The sequence below is a fragment of the Panicum hallii genome, chromosome 7, assembly GCF_002211085.1.
Source record: "Panicum hallii strain FIL2 chromosome 7, PHallii_v3.1, whole genome shotgun sequence".
Lineage (NCBI taxonomy): Eukaryota > Viridiplantae > Streptophyta > Magnoliopsida > Poales > Poaceae > Panicum > Panicum hallii.
This window is the reverse complement of record NC_038048.1, coordinates 6,651,958-6,675,250: the sequence shown is the minus strand read 5'-3', so window position 1 is coordinate 6,675,250 and position 23,293 is coordinate 6,651,958. Positions and strand designations below refer to the sequence as shown.

General features: G+C 40.5%; 1 protein-coding gene across 5 annotated transcripts in view; it reads right to left on the bottom strand.

Moving 5' to 3' along the window:
• Positions 1-5,701: 5,701 nt before the first annotated feature.
• The window catches only part of LOC112899571 (probable cleavage and polyadenylation specificity factor subunit 1), a 28,317-nt gene continuing 10,725 nt past the window's right edge, over positions 5,702-23,293 (bottom strand). The window contains exons 13-26 of one of the 5 annotated variants that reach the window (XM_025968085.1): positions 22,698-22,790; positions 21,254-21,373; positions 17,304-17,398; positions 15,259-15,455; positions 12,375-13,141; positions 11,840-11,920; positions 11,421-11,486; positions 11,235-11,312; positions 10,255-10,485; positions 10,047-10,175; positions 9,774-9,953; positions 8,377-8,562; positions 6,706-7,073; positions 5,702-6,143 (exon numbers count right to left, since the gene is read on the bottom strand). In XM_025968085.1, the coding sequence (XP_025823870.1) occupies positions 6,029-6,143; positions 6,706-7,073; positions 8,377-8,562; positions 9,774-9,953; positions 10,047-10,175; positions 10,255-10,485; positions 11,235-11,312; positions 11,421-11,486; positions 11,840-11,920; positions 12,375-13,141; positions 15,259-15,455; positions 17,304-17,398; positions 21,254-21,373; positions 22,698-22,790 (2,706 nt within the window). In that variant the 3' untranslated portion in view covers positions 5,702-6,028. Of the gene's footprint in view, positions 6,144-6,701; positions 7,074-8,376; positions 8,563-9,773; positions 9,954-10,046; positions 10,176-10,254; positions 10,486-11,234; positions 11,313-11,420; positions 11,487-11,839; positions 11,921-12,374; positions 13,142-15,258; positions 15,456-17,303; positions 17,399-21,253; positions 21,374-22,697; positions 22,791-23,293 lie in introns of those variants that run through there. The other 4 variants (XM_025968086.1, XM_025968087.1, XM_025968088.1 and 1 more) reach the window with 4 other exon arrangements.

The following is a 23,293-nucleotide window of genomic DNA, read 5'->3' as shown; positions in this document are numbered from 1 at the left end:
GGTCTCCTCGGCTATATCTCCAACTAAGCATCCGAGATAAGTTGTTCTGAAGGTCCACTCAGCATCGGTGCAAACACTGCTGGAAACAGTCCGATAGGGTAAGCTGCTACCGCATTTGGATGCTGTTCACAAAAAGTGGTGATAGCCTTAAGGGCTGCGGCTTCAAAAGCATCCACGAGACGATATCCAACAACCTCTAGCTCAATAGATTGCCACTCAAGGGTAGGATGCGGGGGAATAGTGATAGTGGCACAGCATCGAGGGACTCCAACCTCAGTAAACTCACGACCCTTATACTAGGGTGGATCCGGGTAGTGATAGATACGAAGTGTATCCCACAGAATTCTCAAAAACCCTTCCCAGTACAGGCAGTTAGTGTGAGCATATCCCTCAGCATCCCAATAGATCCTCCGAACATCTGCCATCTGAATCAAAAGGATTCAAATGTTAGATAGGATATAAATTTCCTAAAGTCTGATAAAGGCTGTGGAAAGATGTGAGTTAAGCTCATGGAAATGCTGAAATGCATCATAGTATCCATCCCACTAGGAACGCACAAGATAAAGGGAATGAGATATCTGATTTTGATAATAGCAACGAGTGAACATCAGATGGATACTATAGATCTTGAGGATGAATTGATAAATGCTAAGATACTAACCCTATGGCTGTCTGTATGACCATTTCAGACTACCCTTGTAAATAACAACACTCTAGGTATCCTTATGACAACATAAGCCCCAATTCTAACAATAGTTCAAAGATGCATACACGTACTACATCCTCACAAACCAAAAAATAACTGCCCAGTAATCTGGGTCTTACGTGGTTAATCACGGTGGCATAATATAGATACGTCTCTTCCTATAATATCCAGTCGACATATCCTAACCGTTCAGAACCTATCGATTCGTAGTTAGCGTAACTGCAGAAAACCACAGTTGTATACCATGACCCTTTCATGCCAGCATGTCATGAAAGCATCCCTAATCATTACTGTTCACTATAGAACCAGCATCTGTACCATTACCGCCACACAGATAATGTTAACATACGTTATCGAAACAACGTATTCACGGGGGTACCGCAAAATGCGGGGGCATGAATAGCGATCACCATACCCTGTACCTAACCATATACTCCCAATATAACCAACCGAAGTTGATATATTGGCAGCATCTCAAGTAGGTCACTGCTTGAGAAACAGCGTTCGGTTCGTATCACCGACAGGAAGGCTAACTCCCCAGTTAGCTGAGAATCCTTACCTTCTTACCTCATCATTGAAGGTGTCGTTACAAAATGTAAGGTTTGGTTGTGCATGAATTTAAGTTTTAACAGAAAGGTAATGCTGGAAGTTAAAGTTTATATATATATATATATATATATATATATATATATATATATATATATACTATAGCCACCTTTACTTCCCTTATTAAACATTACCCTAGGGCTTTCACGTACTAAGCACAATCCTTAACGAAACCAACGTAGTTTTGCAAAATACTTTGTTGGTCCAATTTTATACTAAAAGCATTTTTAAGGCAGTTCATATCTCCGGTGTACACTTGTTAGCTCTGATACCAGCTGTGGCAGAACCAACCTGAATTACACCGGCTCAAATGCGCTGATCCTTTCTCGGGAGGCAGTAAGGACTCAACTGCACTTCAAACGGTGTAACCCCGTGGTCCGTCGGGTAAAGTCCCGATAAAACCACCTAATTCAGGATCAAAACAAGGTATCTCGCACGAAGGCGAGTCCAGAGATACAATCACCGACAATTTTACATCACAGGCATAATATTACATTAGTATTCAAACATATATGGTAGTAAGACCTAACTAGTACGAATTTATACAAACTGTTCGAAGTTAGAGTATCTACAGCGGAAAATAAAATACGACGCTACCAGACGTCGAGAAAATAAAACACAACACTCTGGGTATAGTTTTAGCTGAAAAGCAACAAAGAGTAGATCCTTAATTTCAACTTTTAGCTTTTAGGTTCTAGTTGGTTATCCATTCTAAGTAAGCAACTATAGCTATAGCAGGCAAGGGCCTCGGGCGGTGCGGCACTGCGTCCAGCGGCGGCGCTGCGGCGCAGCAGAGGGGGAGCAGAGGAAGAAGAAGGGGGGGGGCGCGAGGGGCTGAGGTGTGAACTTCAAAAACTCCATGGACCTCACTGTAACACAAAATTTTCCACTATTCTAAAGCTCAAATGAGAAAATAGTCAAAATAAAAGTTGTAGAACTTTTCAAAACCTACAACTTTGATTTAGGGTTCAAATTCAGAAACTCAAAGGATAGAGCTTTATTTTTGAACCTTGAACTTAATTCAAACTTTTTAAAGTTTTTGTCCTTATTAGGGTAAATTTTCATGTATTTTTGGACTTAATTGCAAGTTTTATGTAATGTAATGATGAAAAATACTCTAATACTTTGACCCCTAGTAAAATTTAAGAGTTACCTTTGTAATTCAAATATTTTGCATAAAAGGACTCATACTTTTGAAAATTACACATAAGTCCTTATTTCCACACATTCACTCAATTCAATACATGCATTACACATTCTTTCATAATGTGTTAAAATTTTGACACCTAGGGTGTCACAACGATTTCGTGGCACGAACTTATGCATTAATTGCTGCAGTTCGGCCCATTTTGCATCAAAGTTCGTGCAGTAATGAAATGGTCCAAAATGCCCCAAAATATAAGTTTGGGGTCCAATGGGGTGGATCGGGTGCGTTCGTTGCAAAAAATTCCGAACGCCACTTAGTTGTAAGAAGTTTGCATTAAAAGCACCAATTCAGCCATTTTGCACCAAAGTTCATGCACTAACGGAACTGTCAAAAACAACCCAAAATAGGGTCCATTGGAGTGGATCGGGTGCGTTTGTGAAGAAAAATTCCAACGCAACTTCGTTGCTCGAACTTGGGCATTAAAGGCACCCGTTCGGTCCGTTTTGCACCGAAGTTCGTGCAATAATGAAACGTTCCAAAACGCCCCAAAACATGAGTTTGGGGTCCAATGGGTTGGATCGGGTGCGCTCGTTGCAAAAAATTCGGACGTGACTTCATTGCTCGAACTTGGGCATTAAAGTTACCAGTTCAGCCCATTTTGCACCGATGTTCGTACAGTCATGAAACGGTCCGAAACACCCTAAAACATGAGTTTGGGGGTCCAATGGGGTAGATCGGTTGCATTCATTGCGAAAAATTTCAACATGACTTCGTGGCACAAACTTGTGCATTAATTGCTCCACTTCGGCCCATTTTGCACCGTAGTTCGTGTTGTAATGAAAGAGTCTGAAACGTCCCAAAATATGAGTTTGGGGTCCAACGGGGTGGATCGGGTGCGTTCGTTGCAAAAAATTTGGAAGCGACTTCGTTGCTCGCACTTGGCCATTAAAGTTACCAGTTCGGCCCATTTTGCACCGAAGTTTGTGCAGTAACGAAACGGTCCGAAACCCAAAAAATGAGTTTTGGGGTCCAATGGGGTGGATTGGTTGCGTTCATTGCAATAAATTCCAATACGACTTCGTGGCACGAACTTGTGCATTAATGGCTTCAGTTCGGCCTATTGTGCACCGAAGTTCCTACAGTAATGAAACGGTCAGAAATGCCCGAAAGCATGAGTTTGGGGTCCAATAGGGTGGATCGGGTGCGTTCGTTGCGAAAAATTCCAATGCAACTTCGTTACATGAACTTGTGCCTTAATTGCACCAGTTCGGCCAGTCTGGCACCGAAGTTTACGTAGTAACAAAATGGTCCGAAACGCCTCAAAACATGATTTTGGAGTCCAATGGGGTTGATCGGTTGCGTTCGTTGCAAAAATTCTGACACGACTTCGTGGCACGAACTTGTGCATTAGTTGCTCCAGTTCGGCCCATTTTGCACCGAAGTTCGTGTAGTAACAAAATGGTCCGAAATGATCCAAAATATGAGTTTGGGGTCCAATGGGGTGGATCGGGTGTGTTCGTTGCTAAAAATTCTGACTCAACTTTGTTGTACGAAGTTTGCATTAAAGGCACCATTTCAACCATTTTGCACCGAAGTTCGTGCAGTAACGGAACGGTCGGAAACGGCACAAAACATGAGTCTGGGGTCCAACGGTGTGGATCGGGTGCGTTCGTTGAACAAAATTCCGACACGACTTCATTGCTTGAACTTGGGCATTAAAGGCACCAGTTCGGCCCGTTTTGCACCGAAGTTCATGCATTAATGAAACGGTCCGAAACGTCCCAAAACATGAGTTTGGGGTCCAATGGGGTGGATCGGGTGCGTTCATTGCAAAAATTTCAGACGCGACTTAATTGCATGAACTTATGCATTAATTGCTCCAAATCGGCCCATTTTGCACCGAGGTTTGTGCAGTAACGAATGGGTCCGAAATGCCCCAAAATATGAGTTTAGGGTCTAATATGGTGGATCGGGTGCGTTCATTACGAATAATTCTAGCGCGACTTAATTGCATGAACTTGTGCATTAATTGCTTCAGTTCGGCCCATTTTGCACTGAGGTTTGCACCCCAAAACATGAGTTTGGGGTCCAATGGGGTAGATCGGGTGCGTTCGTTGCGAAAAATTCTGAGGCAACTTCGTTACGAACTTGTACATTAATTGCACCAGTTCGACCCGTTTTGCATCGAAGTTTGTGTAGTATCGAAACGGTCTGAAATGACCTAAAATATGAGTTTGTGGGTCCAATGGGGTGGATCCGGTTCGTTTGTTTTAAAAAATTATGACGCGACTTCGTTGCACGAACTTGTGCATTAATTGCACCAGTTTAGCTCATTTCGCATTGAAGTTCGTGCAGTATGATGAATCTGAGTTTAAGAGTGAATTTATTTAATGGATAAGTCGACGAGCATGGACGCGAGTAATAGGACCAAGTGGTGTTGGCGAAGTAGATGCTGATGTTGGAGTGGATGTATCATTAATGGTGACGTCCTCATGAGAGGGAGGGTATGCAGGACAGCAAGCAAGGACGAGGGGAGAGAGATCAATACGTAGGTCCCACAAAACTTTGGAGAGTGGATCAAAAGCTAGATTGTTGGAAAGGTTCTCTTGTGCCGACCTGTAGTGTCTTAAGCTAGTAACTAGGTCTAACTGTTGAAAGAGGTCTGATAGAGTTGGAAATCACGTTAACTATGTGATAAAGCTGGAGACGTAATTTTAGAGGGACTCGGATCATAATTATGTGATAGAGCTGGAGATGTAATTATAGAGGGACTCAGATCACCCATTAATGCATAAGCATACATAAGACAAGTACATCTAAAGGTGTAAACTACTAAAGAACCACACATCCATTCAGCGCATCTAAAGGCGTAAATTACAAAAGAACCACGCATCCATTCAGCGCATTAGTCCCGGTCTGACGGCTATCGGCAGGAGGGACAACCTTTGGGCTCCAAAAAAGGGTGTGCTTGAAGGAAGAATAGCCTTTGCAGCTACTCTTTTTTTTTTCAGAGAAGCCCTTAAAAGATACAAGAGTTGCCTTGCTTAAAGAAGCTATTGAGATGTTCATCTCAGATAATGTAATTTTTTTTCTGAATTATTGGTTTGATTCAATCGCATAGAACCATTTGAGGATTCTGAATGTTGCCTTTTAGAATCAGTTGTTTTCTAAAACTTTTTACCGTTTTCAGAAATAATGCTGAGCTCTTTGTAACAACGACGGACAAGCAAATGAATAAGCAGTGGGCAAGCAAGCCAGCTCTGCGGGACATGCGGTATTCTGTGTTCTGCCACCATAAATATGTATCAGTCGTTAAAGTGGGCAGCCGCAAACCCGCAACATTAGTTTGGTGGCAAGCTTTGTGGGAAAGGTCATCTGCAACCCGCCCCACCTGCAATCCAATAGTCTACTGAAAATCCAATGTCTAGTGAAAACAACATTAGAAACCTAAACTCAACAGCAGCCATCTTTACAATAGATCTGTTGTAAGTGGACTCGATGGAACTGGCACTAATTCTTCACGCAGCTACTGAATTACAAAGCACTAGTAAATCCCCGATCAGTGTGATTTACAAGAAACTAGTACCCAGTGAAAAGTCACTAAAATTGGAAAGAATTTGCGAGCGGGTGGTTCCAACTTGTTGGGCAATATCAAGTTGCTCTCCTAAAGACAACTCCTCATAGCTGCAAAAAGGTGGGGAAAAAAATGCAAAATGCACGTTTAGGAATTTATAAATGGTAAAAAGGTTAATAAAGAAAGCAAGAACTTCCGACAGTGGCGATAGTCTACCAGGAAACAAACAGGAATTTTATTTATTTTTTATAATATAAATAGTTGATGTAAAGAAGGAGATTCCTTTGGAACACTATATCGACCAATTCTTTTAAAGTAAATTTCCAGCACTTACACTTGTAAGATAGCTAACTTTATAAAAATCATTTTCGAATTATTCAAAAAATTACTTCATTTTTCTAGTTCCTATGCAAAATTATGTTAATTATCACTATCAAATAATATGATACACCCACTTCTCTTTTTTCAAAGCATTTAATTAAGGGTAATGCGAGAAAATATTGCAATAACTAAACACTTGATATTCTTCAAGGACAAAAATTGTGAAAGGTTTTCTTTGAGGCCGTGGAGAAACATAATGGAATGGAGGGTCTACAGTAGCACTCCATAATACCCCTATTTTACTAGATTAAGAAAAAAAATAACAAGACAATGGATCGAAGATTGACTTACCGAGAAAGAAGCTCAAAGTCAACGATGTTATCTGGTCCAGGTCGATGTGCCTTGCCGTTGGACTTAAAATGCCTAAATGATCTTGGGTTCAGGCCGCACAGATGGGGGACAGCATCTACAAGCTTCCTCTGTAAACTCTGGAGCCGACGAAATGTCAATTCATCAACAGGTGCAATGCACCCAATGCCACCATCCAACGTTCCAAATACAAGAGCAAAACGATTTGTCTTCTCAGATACCAATCCTTGTGTGGGCAACATTTGTATTCTCAACAATTTCGACACATGTGCTCCAACATGAAACTCTGCTCTGGAAAGGAGCTTTTGCCCCTTCCAGCTCTCCACCATTTTGGGAGCATAGTAGAAAATCTGCATGGTGTTATTTGTTACTCTACTGAAACGTAATTAACTAATCATGTGCAAGTAACCTAATTCAGATGGAAAAAGAGGTCACAAATTTGCAGGAAATCTAAACTCTAAAGGAACCACACAAGAAACGATATTACAAAAAATATAGGATTGCAATCTGTGTTAATTGTTTTGGTATCAGCAATTTACAAATATCCAAAACCCATGCAATAAGAAGCTGCAGACAGGTGTGAGCAGACAGCAGACTGCGGAATACGAGGAGGCATGGCTGGCCTCCTATCACCTGACTTTTAAGCTGAGGGTCAGTGGTACATGAAGCTGGAGAAGGATAAAAGAACATCAATCTGGGAGCTTCAGACGAAAACTTGCACCAACTCCTTAGGCGGCCCTTCATCGCTCATGTTCTGTTGGGTATACTAAGCAGTTCCTTATTCAGATCCCTTCGGTGTGGTGGTTCAACAAAACCTAGCAGATCAACATTTACGCTACTGGTCTCAGTGGGCCACTCAAGACCTAAGTTGAGGTACTTGTGCCAACGACTTTTGGGGAAGGCCATGCTTACAGTGTAGTGGAGGCTACTGCTTCGGGGAATGCCCCTGATGGTAATCTCTTTTGCTAGTATTTTCTATCCTAAGGACCAGCTTTGCCAGTCAATGTGTAATGGCAACTTGTGCGTAGCTAGTATGGGGCAGCCGTGGATACACTTGTGCAACACTAGGAAGTAAGACATCATCATGGCCATGGTCAGTACTAACTCCACTAGAAGTAGTGGGAAACTGGGAGTGTGGCATCCAATGTGGAAAGGTAGGGAACACTTTTGTACTGAATCTTTGCATACAAATGTAGAAGGCTTAAGCTGAGATCCTTGATCCAGCAACATACAAGCTCCTGTGTTCATCTACCTCTAGTTCTAACTCACGTTCATGAGCATTGCTAACAGCGCCATGCAGGTGTCCAAACCTCATCCTCCTCATGCACATGGACTATCACAAGGGCTTCTAAGTCAGCCATCTAGGTGGTTCCTCAGCACCATCCGGCCACCAGTCTAGTACTTTCTTGAAGACAGATTACAATTTAATTTATTTAAGTATTGACTGCTAGGTGGACATTACCCAGGAAGAATAATCCTACAAGAACCATTCCTGTAGTAAGAGAAAATATGATGCTTCAAGCTGCCAATGTAGTCTTGAACTGGCACTATCGACTTGTATTTCTTTCCAAGCAAATTGACAGTTGATGGGCGAAGAGTATGTGAAGACCTAATGTAATGTTCTGCTGATGTATATAAAAGACAGAAACTTACCTGCAAATTCTTATCAGAATCTGAAACTACAAGGCTCAAGGTGCTTCCATCAATTAAAAACTCAGTTGCAAAAGAATCAAGCGACCCAAAATCTTTTGCCAGCAGACTCAATTGAGAACCTTGCTCCTTCCAGCTAAGAAAATATATGCTTTTGTGAATATCACCAAACAAAATAAAGTTTTTCACCTGTTCAGATATTGAAAGAATGTCATCCATTGTAATGCATTGCTACAGAACTGCGATAACCTAACGCAACATAGCTTACATACAAAAAAGCACACATCATTGCACAGACAATGAACCAAAGTAATGGAACAACTAGACAAAACAATCTAATTTAAGAACCGGCACATGATCGTTATGTAGATTCCAATGTAGGTCATTTCAGGATTCTTGTTGGCCAAACTTCTTCAGAAAAGTTATGTACAATGACAATACATGATTAACACTACTAGATTCACCATGAAACATACTTTCATAATATATGATTCTGTATTCAAAATATTATAATATATATGATTCTCCATTCAAAATAGTATAATTTACAAAAAAAAAGTGTGATGTTAAGTGTCATATTGGAGTTTTGGAGCCTGTGTTGATATCCTAAGTGAGCTATATTTGGAATCAGAGGGAGTAAAACTTCAAATATAACTGAAAGTATCATTGTCAATAAAGTACAGGAAACCTAGCTCTGAAGAAATGTGCTAAGCCTAGGAATCTTAAGCTCATCAATGCAAGTTCTCATATGGCACAGGGCAATCAGAGTTGGAGATTTTGTTGTTCATGCAATACATATAGTGAATGAAGTCACAATTCTAGTAAAGCATTGTCAAGGCTTTAAAGGCCATCAAGCGGTGTGTATCAATGCACAGCTCTCATGCGCGTTCAAGAAAAAAGGCTTAGCACAAACTAAATTAATTCAAATCTATCAATCAGCCATTGAAAGCACCAAGAACTTTTTACATCCCATTGTATTTGTACAATTCTGGCTGGAAATTATGGTATGGCCTCAAAGAGCTGGTGTTCAGATCAGATAAGAGGTAATCTCTAGGATCAGGAAACAGTAAGAAAGTGAGGGCACTCTAAGATGGAATGCTTTGAGGTTGACCAAACACCAATGATGGTTAGCTCCAGTTTTGACTTTCCATCCAAGTGTAGTTTTCAAAGACCAAAATAAAGGAGCACTAGCTACATAAACGAAGAAAAAGAATAAGATTTTCTGTTGTTCTTGTCTCCTTGATAGATTTGTCCTTACTAGCAGTCATCGAAACATATAAAGGCATAAAAAAATATAAATTTAATCTGGTACCAGGAAAATTGTTAGTAACTATGAAATACAAAATCAGAGGTTCCTAAGCACCATATGTAAATCAAAATGAAGTTTTTACTGAACTTACAATGTTCAGGCTCACAACATGCAATGGGGCATCATAGAACGCAACAGCAGTCAATTCAGAGCCAGTCCATTTGTTCAATGTGATCTTAGGACCAGAAGCTATCAGTAGATGACCTTGAAGAGAGGCAACAGCTGAGACAGCACCTTTACTCTCTTTTGAGTAGACTTCCGTAACCTGAAACTAAGATTGACACGTTACCAGATAAACATAGTAGTAATAGAACTATCCGCAGAAATTTTATCCAAAAAAGTACACAATGCTCTCCTCAAGTACCAGATTCTGAGAATTTTCACTTTTACTGAAAGAGAACAGAAGCACTCTTCCTCTAGCAGCAACATCCTCCCCTTGAACATAAGCAGTTCCAATTGCCATCAGGGTTTCATTTTCCTTTGTGGTTGTGTTCTGAGGTGAAAATAAATAATGTTTTGGTCAATAATATTTTAGCTGAGTGCAGTATCCATGAGGGGAGAAACATACATACTTGCAATGTAACAATGCGCACTGTTAGAGCATTTTCAAATGGTTGCATCGGAATGGTGAACCTTGTCTCCCAACGTCCACTGGGTTTCTCCAACTCCATAATACGAACCTCAAATTCATCAACAGTATAAACCTTTTGGAGGTCATCACCAATTGTAACATCGTTTTCTATGTGCAGACCCAATTCTTGATCAGCCATAGAAGAAAGAACTTGATTTAAGGGGCGAACAACCTGCAGCAAAACAAAAAAAGAACCTTACTAAACAAATTTATCCAACAATCAACAGCCTGACAAGCACAATCAAAGATAGCAGTAAACGGGTAACAAAATAATAGTATTTTTTTTCTCGAAAGCGCAGGAGAACTGCGCATCATTATATTAAGAAGAAAGAAGGGGTACCCCCCCCAAAGGGTTACAGATATGAAGGAACTGTAACACTCCCTAAAAGTACAAATTCTCTCTCTCTCTCTCTCTCTCTCTCTCTCCTCTAAAGAAAACAGCAAGACCAGGACTAGACCAGACCCCCAAAATTAGGTGGTTGTAGGGGCCAGGGCAAGGAGGAAGGAGATTCCTTTAGCCCCAGCAATCGACCGTTGTGGTCAACAGTAAGCTGTTCAAGTCGGGATCAGCCCCATCGAAGACACACCGGTTTCAGTGATTCCATAGATACAAAATAATAGTATCAATTTCTCGTTGAATTACATACTCCCTCCATTCCAAATTGGAAGTCGTTTAGGCTTTTCTAGATACACACTTTTTACTATGTATTTAGACATATCTAGGTGCATAGCAAAAGCTATGTACATGAAAAAGCCAAAACAACTTACAATTTGGAACGAAGGGCGTACTACTTACAAGAACAGACAAATAAAACAGTACAACACTAACAGGAACTGACACCATTAGACAGTACATACTACAACACCATGAGACAGTGCATACTACATCCAGGAACAAACCAAAAATTACATAGTACTTACAGGAACAGAGACAATAAGTGGATAGAGGGATTGCTCTGCATAATATGTGACCTGATGTGGGGTGCCATGCAATGGGACCTACAAAAGTGCAATGAATAAAACCTCTGTATACAAAACCTCTGTATACAAGATAAAACCCTTTAAATAATGTCAATGTATAGTATGTGTACACGAAAATAATTTTACCTTTTGAACAGGCCAGTAGTTGTCATAGTTATATGCTGACGGCAACTGACATATCTTCAGAAAACCCTGCACCTCATAATTTATGAATCTCAAATGATTTAAAAATGGAAGCAAAATAAGTATATAAACCCTACTCCATTTTGCTAGGTTTGTCCATGGCCTTGGGAAAATATATTTTGCAATGTTTGCCCATTGACGATATCAAGATAGTTGTTGCAATGTTTTACACGCATTACCCATAATTTTAAAGGCATTGAAAGAGCAGATGTGGTTATATCATGTTACAAATAGGGGTATGGATTGTCATTTCACATTGATTTTTTCTTGGAACTCATACTTCCTTGGTCCAATGTGTCTGGTGGACATCGTGAAAGAGGGAGTACTATGTTAAAAAAATGCATATGTAAACAAAACTTTACCTGAGATGTAACATATATAAGGCCACGGCAACAATTGACATTGTGGAGAACGGTAAAGGCTACAATCGGACCATCACATAACTGCAAAATATAACTGTTTAAAAGAAGAAAAATATAACTCCTATTTCCAGATAACCTAAGGAAATACAATCAGCTCCACTGGTAATCTTTGAGACGTGTAATACGTAACAATTAACATGATATACGCTTTTGAATATGAAAGAAACAAAATATAAATTCTGATGGATTTAGCATTCAGTCCAGTGCGAGTCTAAGAGGCTGGGGCATCAGGATAGACCATATGAAATTGAACAAACAGTGGGAATAGTTAACATCTAATTGAAAAAACTGCAAGATAACTTTTCTTTTTGTCCTTTTGGATTATGGAATGATGATATAAGCTCAGCAGAATAACTGAGTTAGATTCTACTCAACAAAAGAATGTTATTGCTTCCTAGCCATGCAAGAATATCAAGGAAAGAGTTGACATCTAAGATACCCCAAAAAAGGACACTAATAGTATAGCATTTGATACCTGTGGATGCACCCGAAATCTTTGTCGGCAAACAAAAACCCAGGTTGGCCTTGGGCCACCAAGAAATAATCCCTCATAACCTCCAACATTATTGAAAATTGTTATTCTTGGTCGTGTAAAACTTGATATGTCATCTCGTGATGAGACATCAATTGAAACGCGACGAAATCTCAAACTTCTGAGTCTTGAATCACTGGCATTGTCAAGATCAGATGAACCATTAGGTGATAAAGGAGCACATTGTGCATTGCTTTCCAAACCACCATAACAATAAGCGTGGTAACACAACAATGTCCCATCATTCAATAGTCCAAAGAGGAATGGACGACTGAACTGACCAGACCATCTATGCATTGCAAGCTCAACTATCTTAATGTTATTTGCTTCCTCTTTCTTCACAGAAACAGTAGTAGCATCTGGGACTCCAATTACAGCATCCTTAGTATGGGAAAGGTCATCTGACAAAATAGCTAATCCAGAAACAAAATCTTCCACAGAGAACACACATTTAAAACTGGGCACTTCAAAAATTTCCAGTTTACCGCTTTCAAAACAAATTATGCAATATATATCTGACTGATCATGAGAAGAACCATCATTGCCATCAGTTGCCTCTCCAATACCAGTGGATAGCCATGCATCAGTACGTGCCCTTCTTAGCCATGGCTCAGAGCCTCTGTCACGGTAAAGTGTACATGAAGATATTCGCTCACTTGAGCTTGCAAATACAGCAGGAGCATTGACAGAAATAGTACAGTTAGAATGATCTGCATCAGAATAAGATACCAAGTATTCAAGCTCCTTTTTAACAAAAAAATGACAAAAGTGCAGCGAACAAAATAGAAGTTCCCATGATTTCAGTTAACTGGCAATGACAAAGACATAGGCCATGAATTGAGCAGGTAGGCCACCCAAAAAAATCTAGATTAAACCGACTTTAAGCATCAAGTATATTTGTGTAAAACCAACTTTCAGTGCTAATATGTGAACAATGCACCATCAAATATGTGGCCTATACCCATCAGAATTCCATGTGGCACAGATAAAAATTCATGTGGCATAGAAACCGATTGAAAGCTAATCACATCTAAACATCATCAAAATTATCAGGTTAACACTGGAGTATGGATTCTGGTGGTATTCTGGTGGTCTTAGATAAGCTATTGCCATGTGCTTATTTGATCTGTTGCATCCTATACTCAGTTTCCTGTCAGATGATATATATTGTGGTTAACCGATTAACCGAACCGATTCCACCAAAACCAAAATTGGTCTGTTAATTGAATTCTGGAAGCAAGTTTGGTGACCATTTTTCAATAAACGAACTTCTTAACCATTTTAACCGCACTAACCAAATGCCCAGGCCCATCAACCTCACTACCATACAACCACTGCCAAATCCCAACAACTCTTCACCCCAGCTTGTGTCAGGATCTCAGGGTCACTATCGAGGGTTACTTCCAACCTCTCAGATGCCCACCACAAGAACTTCTCACCATCTGTGACGAAATCTCAAATTCTCGATGATTCCAATGTGAACCTTGCATATTATTGTACTAGGTGCTTCACACAGCACATGTTAATCCATGTTGCACACAAGGTACCACCGCATAAAGAAAGTGGCACAAAAAATCCTTCATGTCTGGTATCTGGTACTTCATTAATGATGCAGTAGATCTTTTAACAGGTTAAGCATTGATGCTAAAACTGTATATCACCAATTAATCTATTAATGAGCAATACAATTAGATATAACAAAAAGTGTAACAGTTGTGAAGAGTGAAAAGGAGACACTGATAGACATTTGAGCAGCCCTACTAGATTCAAAGGATGACATGAGCTGGAATGTATTGGAAAATGATCTGCCAAGTAGTTGCTGCTTAAGTAAAACAGAGGGAATTTTCCTCTACAACGGTGGCCTACAGGACACTGCTAAAAAATTTTCTTGTCTGTCTGTTTTTTTCTCGAACAACGCAGGAGGACTGCGTGTCATTTCATTTAAGGAAGAACCTGTCTGTCTGTAGGAGAGACAAAAAATGAGTGTCCTACACAATTTTTTTCAGTGGCCTAAAGACAAAATAACATTAGTGTCCCCTACAAAAATTTCCGTATTTTGTTTATGCCACAGGGTAGCTTCAGCCCACATTCAGTGGGAGAACCCAGTGTGGAAAGGAAATTCTGTGTGGCATAAATGAAAAGGTTGAAACACTGCAGTAATGCTCAATTGTCGCAAAAAAAATTTGCTACCAGTCCAATTGTTGGCTATCATCTACATCCAGTCCCAGGGGATACCAATTTATTTTCACTTTGCAGTAATATGCATAGGAATTTACTAAATCGATGATTCCATTTCATTATGTTTGTCCAAGGCTTCGAGGGTACTTGTTTCAATACGTTTTGCACAAGTTCAAAAGGATTTGTAAAAACATTGCAATGTTATTTCCAATGAACTCCAAATGTGGCAAATGGTCAGTGGTTTGGAAGGAAACATAGCAAGCATTTAATTTTGTAGGTTACAAGGAGATACAGGCGCGGGGTCGTATCGTGTGTAATGCTTTTCCATTGCATTGATGGTTGCTGTGAGTTTCCTTGGTCTGTGCTCAATAGTGCGCTTGAACAAACATAGCGAAACAGGGAGTGTTGTCATAAACCTCATTTTTTTAGTTTACAAAGTAGGATATGCCGAATTAATTTTTAATTTCTGATCTTCTCAGGACATCTGGCATTACCATTTCTCAACTGAGTAACCGACTAGTTTGGGCCATTGCACATTGTAATTAAATTAGTACAGTTAAACTATAAAGTGAAATTGGGCTTAGACAAGTGCACAACAAAAAAGCATGAAAGAAAAATAACACAACTAGTGGATATATGTATACCATACCTCCGACAAGAAGTCGAATGGTTCCATCAACCATCTTCAAAAGAACATATGGATCTGCAATTGAAGCAGATGCCGCTGCAAGAGGCTCAGAACTCAATGAAGATTCCGAACTGTGCATAGTGAAGTTTAGTTCTTGTGTCATGAAGGAACCATCAAGCACACGAGCACCCTTGGCATATACCTGTATGACACGTCGCCTGCAAAAATTCAAATAACATTATGATGATAAAGACAAAATTCTAACGGTGATGACCATTCACCATTTAGTAAAGATCATTTCGATACATATCTCTACGAAGATGCTAAAGCCAGTAATGCCATGAGAGAAGTGCTAGTTGTGCTTAAGGTAAATAGGCAATCAATGGACGACAATGATAAAAAGAGTTTCATTATCGTTAAGAGTATGGACATCTGCCACTCAGAATTTTAAAAAAATAAGTCCATAACTCTAGTTGGCTTCCTGACCCATCAATTTATGTACATCACCTTCATAATCTAGCAAGAGTAATTGAAGACTAAATATATCTCTTTCCCTGTCAACCTGAAAGCATCACTCTTCTTTAAACATGACCTTCAAATCTTCAAAATCATATAGGTTGATGGATGTAGTATTGATATTACTAGATTCAACATGAGACATACTTCCCTAATATCTAAATCATTTTAAAAAATAATAGATCTTCATAGATATTATTAGTAAAAGTGTGATATCGATGACCATGCCGAATTGGGATCAGAGGGAGTACATTTATTAACAAACGTTGAGCCCATATACAGCAATAGTGGGAACAGTTAGTTCCAACAAAGTTCTATTTTGAAGTTCAATGCACAATACAAAAGAAATTTACATGAAAAATAATTTGAATTCAGAATTTTAGATGCTTTCAGCTAAGGAAAAATATTTCTATGAAAGGTTACGACCGTAAAAGGCACATCAACTGTCTTCTTTCACATTGGCTTCAAAATTTTAGATGCTTTGAGATAAAGGAGAGGACTGAGGAGAGAAGGTAGAAGTGAGTGTAAAGACATGATTTTCATACTATTAACCTAGAGCTCTAGCAAATTGGCTGCTGATTTCCTTTTCTGATATCACTCTCTGAAAAGCTAGTGTTGGTGTAGACATAATAAACATTGGACTTGATTGATGCTGCTATCAATGTTGTCCTTCCCACCACCTCCTTGCAGTCCTTCCCTTTGCAATAATTTAAGCCACCAGAGGCCCTCGCTGCACCACCCAAAAAGCAAGCCAGATAGGGGAACGATGGATGAAGAGGTTGAGGTAGGTGGCAATTTGTCCGTTTAGGTTATCACAGGGAAGAGGTAGGATCTTGGCCAAGTGTCCAAGTTGTGCTACCTCCCAGGCTTAACATGCCCAGGAGTAAGAACATTGTTGTTATCAACAGCTGTGATAATGCTAGTTTTTACCAAGAGAACCTGGTTAATTTGCAGCACTATTATGCTACAATATTTGATCATTTGTTGCCACTTCAGACTGCCAAAAATTCACGTGATATTGGCCTCAATTGGAACAGCAGATCAAAGAAGCGCGTCGCAGCAAATCGAGAAGCGGACCCCACCCCGCTTCTCGCATCTGGCGTCCACAAGTTTAAACCTCGCGTTTTGCCCACAAGGGTGTTCGTCTGACGTGTTTGACGCAAACTGTTCAGCAGGCTTTTCTCACTTTTCTTCATCATACTCGAAGCAGATGCAGATCCAAACACAGCCATTGATAAGGCAAAAAACTAATTGGTCTATCTTGCAATTTAGGTTGCAAGACTCCAATAGAGCTAATTCGTAATTATCATTAACTGAATAACCAATACAGTGTAATGGTAAATAATAAGTTTAGTACAATATAGCAAAGCCATCGCAAATAGTCACCAGGAATCAAGGGCTGCAGGTCTAAACATGGATCAAAGGGAGTAGTTCAGAGTGAGTGACCCCAACCAATCCGAGTCACCAATCACTCCACATATGCATGCATTTGTACAACAACAATATATAAAGTGACAAAAGAAAAGGATGTGATTAGCAGTGGGCCATACCTCCCAAACAAGTTACCAGCAGCAATTGTGCTTGCTTGAACATTATAATCAACTGTTTCAGTAACTTCTCCGAGATCATCACCTGTCTGAAGTACCTTTGAAACACAATAATGGTGCACAGTTTTTAATTCTTTTGTCAAGCGAAATTCTCAAGCCAAATTGAAATGAACTATATGTTAAATAGAAAAATCAACGAGTAATAATTTTGTTAAAGAATGGTGGATCAACCCCAATGGAAATCAAACATACATAACCCACCTAGCAAATCAAACAAGTACACATTGCGTCAAAAGAAATTAGAGGATCAAGCCCAGTGGTAGCATATATTGTTAAACACCAAATCAATAATCCTTAAATAAAAAACTTTAACCATACATCCGTATCACATGATCGTATATGGAAATACTGGTTTTACAGACAACAGGATGGCAATGCAGCTACTTATACGGAAGACACATAACTATGTATACATCTTGCTGGGGATAGAAAATAATGATTAAATTTAGGGGTGATTTCTTATATGCCACTGAATAACTTCATATTCCAGTCGCATGCTACAGGTATTCAAGGGCCCATGTTCAACCACACATGGCATACCGAATATTCAGTGGCATATCAGAAATCACTCCTAAAATAATAATCAGGCTAAGTTTAGGGGCAATTTCTTATATGCCAGGGAATAACTTCGAATGTTGATCAAATTTTATTTATATTCCAGAGACCTTATGTTCAATCACACAATGAGTGGCATAATTATGTAAGAGTAAATTGCACCCAGCATACAACAACTTTTATGGTCGTATCACTTTGGTCCAACAAGTTGTAAAACATGCAAATGGATGCATGAACTTGTCAACTGTGTACATGTACAGTCCATATGTGCACAACAAGCGTATTTTGCCATGGTACCAATCCACATGGACTGTAGCTTAGGTCATAACTACTATTTTTTAGGAGGTGGAGGCCAAAATGCAAAATTGAAGTCCCTAGGCCCTTTGTAGCCTAACTCTTCCATTCATGCAATGCACTCGGTAAGAAATTGGGCATGGCGGTAGCTCGGCAGTTAGCAAGCAAACCTCTACTCCTCTAACCAGTCGTCTTGATACTGAAAGGGCATCATGACGTGAATGGAGACAACAAAAGGTCCCTGATGTGTCCCGATGCTCCAGTCGTGCAAGCCAAGCTGGTCATCACCACTTGTCCCTGCATGCCAGCCACTGCTAAGCTGCAACCGCAGGTGAGGTCTGCACCCAATCCGTGTCCAATGGAGTTATTTTGTTTTTTAATTCTTAGTGAGTTGGTTGAGTCCAATTCTCAGTAAGAGAAAATGTGGTTAAAAAAATGGAAGCTGTGATACGTGGCATCATCTTTGTTTTCTTATTTTCTGTGTTGAGTTGGTTGGGCAATTATGAATGAGAGGAAATGTGGTTAAAAAATAATATAAGCTGGGAATTGATCCCAGGACCTCCTAGAATGGATCACTACAATATGTATGTGTCCATTAATACTTATTAGTACACCTACTCAACCAGAAGTTAATTAAATTTTTAAAATACAACAAATTATTTATTCAGTCAGAAGCAAAAATGATGAAATTTTAAAACTTCAATGAAATTTCGTTGAAATTTTAAACCTTGCCTACCACCATGGTAAAATACGTTAGGGGGCATAAAATGTGACCGTACACCCACATATTTGACAAGTTCATGGTTCCGTTTGCACGTTTTGCAACTTATTGGACCAAAGTGATACAACCATGCAAGTTATGGTATGATGGGTGCAATTTACTCATTATTGATCTGTTTGGTTCATGGGCTTATGCTAGCCTGGTTAGGCCAGCCTAAGCCTGTCTCCACTACATTTGGTTCATGTTTGGTTCCATATAGTGAAGCCTGTTTTGATTTTGTTGTGTTTGGTTTCCTTGCATCTTGGATGGCATCACCTCATCTTTCCAAGTGATGAGCCGTCAGCCTGTCACCTCCTCTCTTCTCTGATCTTTCTCCACTATGTCCTTGACGCTGCTCTCGCATATGCGACTGCGCACTCCTCCTCCTGTGACGCCTCCATGGCAGCGCGCGCAGCGGAACTCGCACATCCTGACCCGTGGCGTACCACGACTGTCGGGCTCAGCCTCCTATGCCATCCTCTGCTGCTGATTTGTGATGGACGCCACGAAGCCGCCGCTGGCATCCGCGCCGGCCTCCACGACACACGAACCCCAGACGCTAGTGGTGCAAGAGATGGCGCCACTAGCGAGGATAACACAAGGAGCGAGCTCGTGTTATGCAGCACGTAAAGGAGCCCCCGGAAGCCGTCGAAGCCAGCAAGCCTAGCGTCTGTGGCAGCGGGGGTTGAGATCGTGATCCTCGAGGTCCTAAGCAGTCGTGGCTCGGCAGGGTGCCATCTCCTTTTCACCGTCAAGGCCTCTAGGCTCCACCAGCTCTCACATTGTTTGACATTAGCCTTTGATTGGCTTCTCGTTAGTTGTAGAGATGCAAATCAAGATGTACAAAGCAAGCGTGGCGTATCCCAGCTTCCACAAGCGCCCGGTTGTCCACCGCGGCCATCGCCTCCCTCCTTGACGCGGAGTGTGGACGAATTGAGGTCCGCTACACCTCTCTTGACGTCATGACCTCAAGCTCTGGCGAATCGAGGTCCAGCGAGGACGAATCAAGGTGCGGTGCAGATGAATCGAGGTCTGCCAGTCCTCCTTCCCATCATAACCTCGAGCTCCAGTGAATCGAGGTACATTGCGAACGAATCAAGGACCGCCGCTCCTCTCTCACGGTCATAACCTTGATCTCGAGCGAATCGAGGTCCACCGCTCCTCTCCCTATCATTACCTCGCGCTCTGGCGAACCTTAGGAGCCGTGCGGACAAATTGAGCTCCGCCCCATTGAGACCTCAAGCTCCAACGGCGCTACACATGGTTGTGCATAGCTGCGAGATCTGCTCCTCTACTTGCAAATGTTGTTGACGTCCCATCGGCCGCTGGTGAGCTCCGCTGCGTGCTGGAGTTGCGTGGATGAGCTCCATCGAGCTCCGCCAGCGGTAAGGACGGCACAACGCACAGGAGGTGAGGAGATACCTGCAACATGTGCCAACGAGGCTTGTGCAAGCATGGCTTGTTGCAAATGCTTGCTCCCCTCGTTTCCAGAAAGCCAGGCCCCAAACTCCGTTGCATTGTTGAAGCCTGGCTTAGGAATTTGGACAGGGAACCAAGCACATCAAGCCTGCATACCGCTAGCCTGTCTAGCTCATTAGCCACCCAACCAAACACAACCTATGTAATTATTAAATGGCATATTATGGGATTTCTATTTCATTTACTACCAATACTTTCCATATCATGTGATCACTTTTGTGCATAATGTATCCGTATGCAAGTATGCACCTATTTCAGTCACGATTTGGAAGAAAAGAATTTTGTGTGAAGCGCAGGACATGCATTTCAGGAAGCAGAAAGGGCGTTTAAAAGATGCACAAATGATGTCTCGAGCATGCAAATGCACAAATTAGACACAGAAGGGTAGCACACCGTCCTTTGATTTCAAATTCCACAAATAATACAACAGGAGAGTTAGAGAAAAAAATACAACCATTATTTCAGAAACATACATAAGCATTAAAACACCCAGCCAAGCACCTGTCCCATTCTTTAGGCGTGGGTACTGCTGGACAAACCTAGCTTTTCAAAGCCATGCTTTTTCAGGCCAGGCAAGGGGTGTGAACAGTTCCATACTCACCTTTGAAAGATGAAGATCAGAAAACATTCAAATATTGTATTTTCGGCAATCAACTACTCTCTCTAAGATTCCACATTCTACTAATACCAAGACTTGAGATACTATTATCTTTAGTCCCACATGATTATAAAGATTATAATCAATAACTCAGAACTCACTGCAGAATATCTTCAAGGAGAAAAAAGGAAATGGAAATAGAGTTACCATTGTACGGCTTTCTAGGCTTATTATCAAATAAGCATGATATTCATTATCCTCAGTTGTAATTCCACGGGAACTCTTGTAGTAAACCGTCCAAATACCTGTGCAACTTGGTAGTTCCACCTAGACAAGTTATGAACAAACATAAGTAAAATACTTGGGGCAACGAAATTGAAACTTCCGAGAACAAAAAAAAAACAAAGAGAATTGCACGATATTGTTAATTTCCACCATATAAGCTATTTGGGTACTATAGACTTCTGAAAAGTCAATTCCCTTCCATTTTTACACTATGTCTACTCCCCAATTTTTTTTCACATGATTCCCTTTTTCGCTTAAAGTAGACAGTGATTGTCATGCCTAGTAATAATGTCATCATCCTAGTCACTTATAATCAACACAAGCCCCCTCCTGATCTACACAACAGCCACAGATAAGCTCTCTTACAGATAAGCTCATCACGGAGACGCTCAAAACTACAACCAAGCTTTCCTCACCGAGGACAACACTAACGATCAACCATCTACAGCGACAAATATCCCCTCATTCTCATTGGTCATCTGCAGACACAGCTTGTCTACCAATGACAATGACACTGAGATCCATCCACCACTCTGATGGTACTGCCTATAAGCATCCAATTATTCAACCCATCAAACCCATCTATGCCACAACCCAGTTATCAAACCCATGAAAAGGTGACAATGTGCGGGATGCTGGCATGTGACAAGAAATTGGAAAATAATGGTTTGGGGAGTGGAGGAGTTTATGAGATATCAATTAGTTGGGGGTCTGGTTTAGTTTCTACCAAGATGTGTCTGCGGGAAGTATGAATAAGGGTGCGTTATAAGATGCCTTTTTACAATTTTCCCTAAATTCAAAATATAGCAGGCATATTGATGATTGCAAAATACTAATATAAGATGGGAAGGCAGAAGAAAAATGGTAAAGTATGTTGTTAGAGTTTCACAAAAGGCAATGATGTAGTGGTAAATTGAGCTGTCCTGGTATGACCCAGTGACTGAATTTTTCTGCTATTACATGACGAGCGATAATTTCGGGGAATAGACCTTTTGTTTTTTTTGCTGTCAATACATGTCAGGTTATCCAGCAATGTTAACATATTGACATGTTACAACATGTATATAACATTATAACCTATGTGATTACATTACCATCCCCAAAGTCCAACAAAAAATAACCTCTACGTGTATTCCATTAGGTCAAAGTTACGCATCATGAATGAATGTGCACTTGGTCTGTTAAGTAACCCAACCTGATTTTGCAACATCAAAAGTCCAAATGTAACTATGTCCAAATGAACAATACCAGGCGTAATAGTGACATCAATTGACAAAGAAAGAAAATTGCATACCAAGCATTATCTTCTTCCCAGAAGAGTGATAAAGGTGATTGACCAAAAGAACAGGAAAAAAAATGTATGTACCTCGGTAATTAAATCTGGGCGAATAGATTGTTGAAGGGCCGACAGTGTTCCATTCTTTCCATGACCAGAACAACACACCTGAAACAGCCAATACTGTCACAAAGGAAGAAACTCAAATGAAGAATGACAGAAGTTATACAGCTCAGCAATTATCTAAGAAATCAGGATGAGTAGATTGTGTTTCATGACATGATTCCACTAGAGCAAGAAAGATTTGATGCAAAGAATGGTAACAAAAAGTAAATTATGAATCACATTAATCAACTAAATGATTAGCACAAATTCATTAAGGATGTGTGATGCAGACAGAGTGCTGAACTGTCACACAACAAGTGCACTGTGCACACTAGCAGCCAGGCTTAAAGCAAGGACAATTCTGGCGCAAGAAACAGCAGCAAGAATGATGTCTCTATGTTTTCTTTTTCTCGAATACGCAGGAGAGCTGCGTATCTTTGTATTAAGGAGAGGAAAAAAGTCCAATTACAATAAAACCACACCCCACCTTGGACCAGAATGGGGTTAGAGTAGTTACGCAACAAAGAGGAATGTTACAAAAAGAAAATCACACGGACCAGACCACTACCCAAGCAAACTAA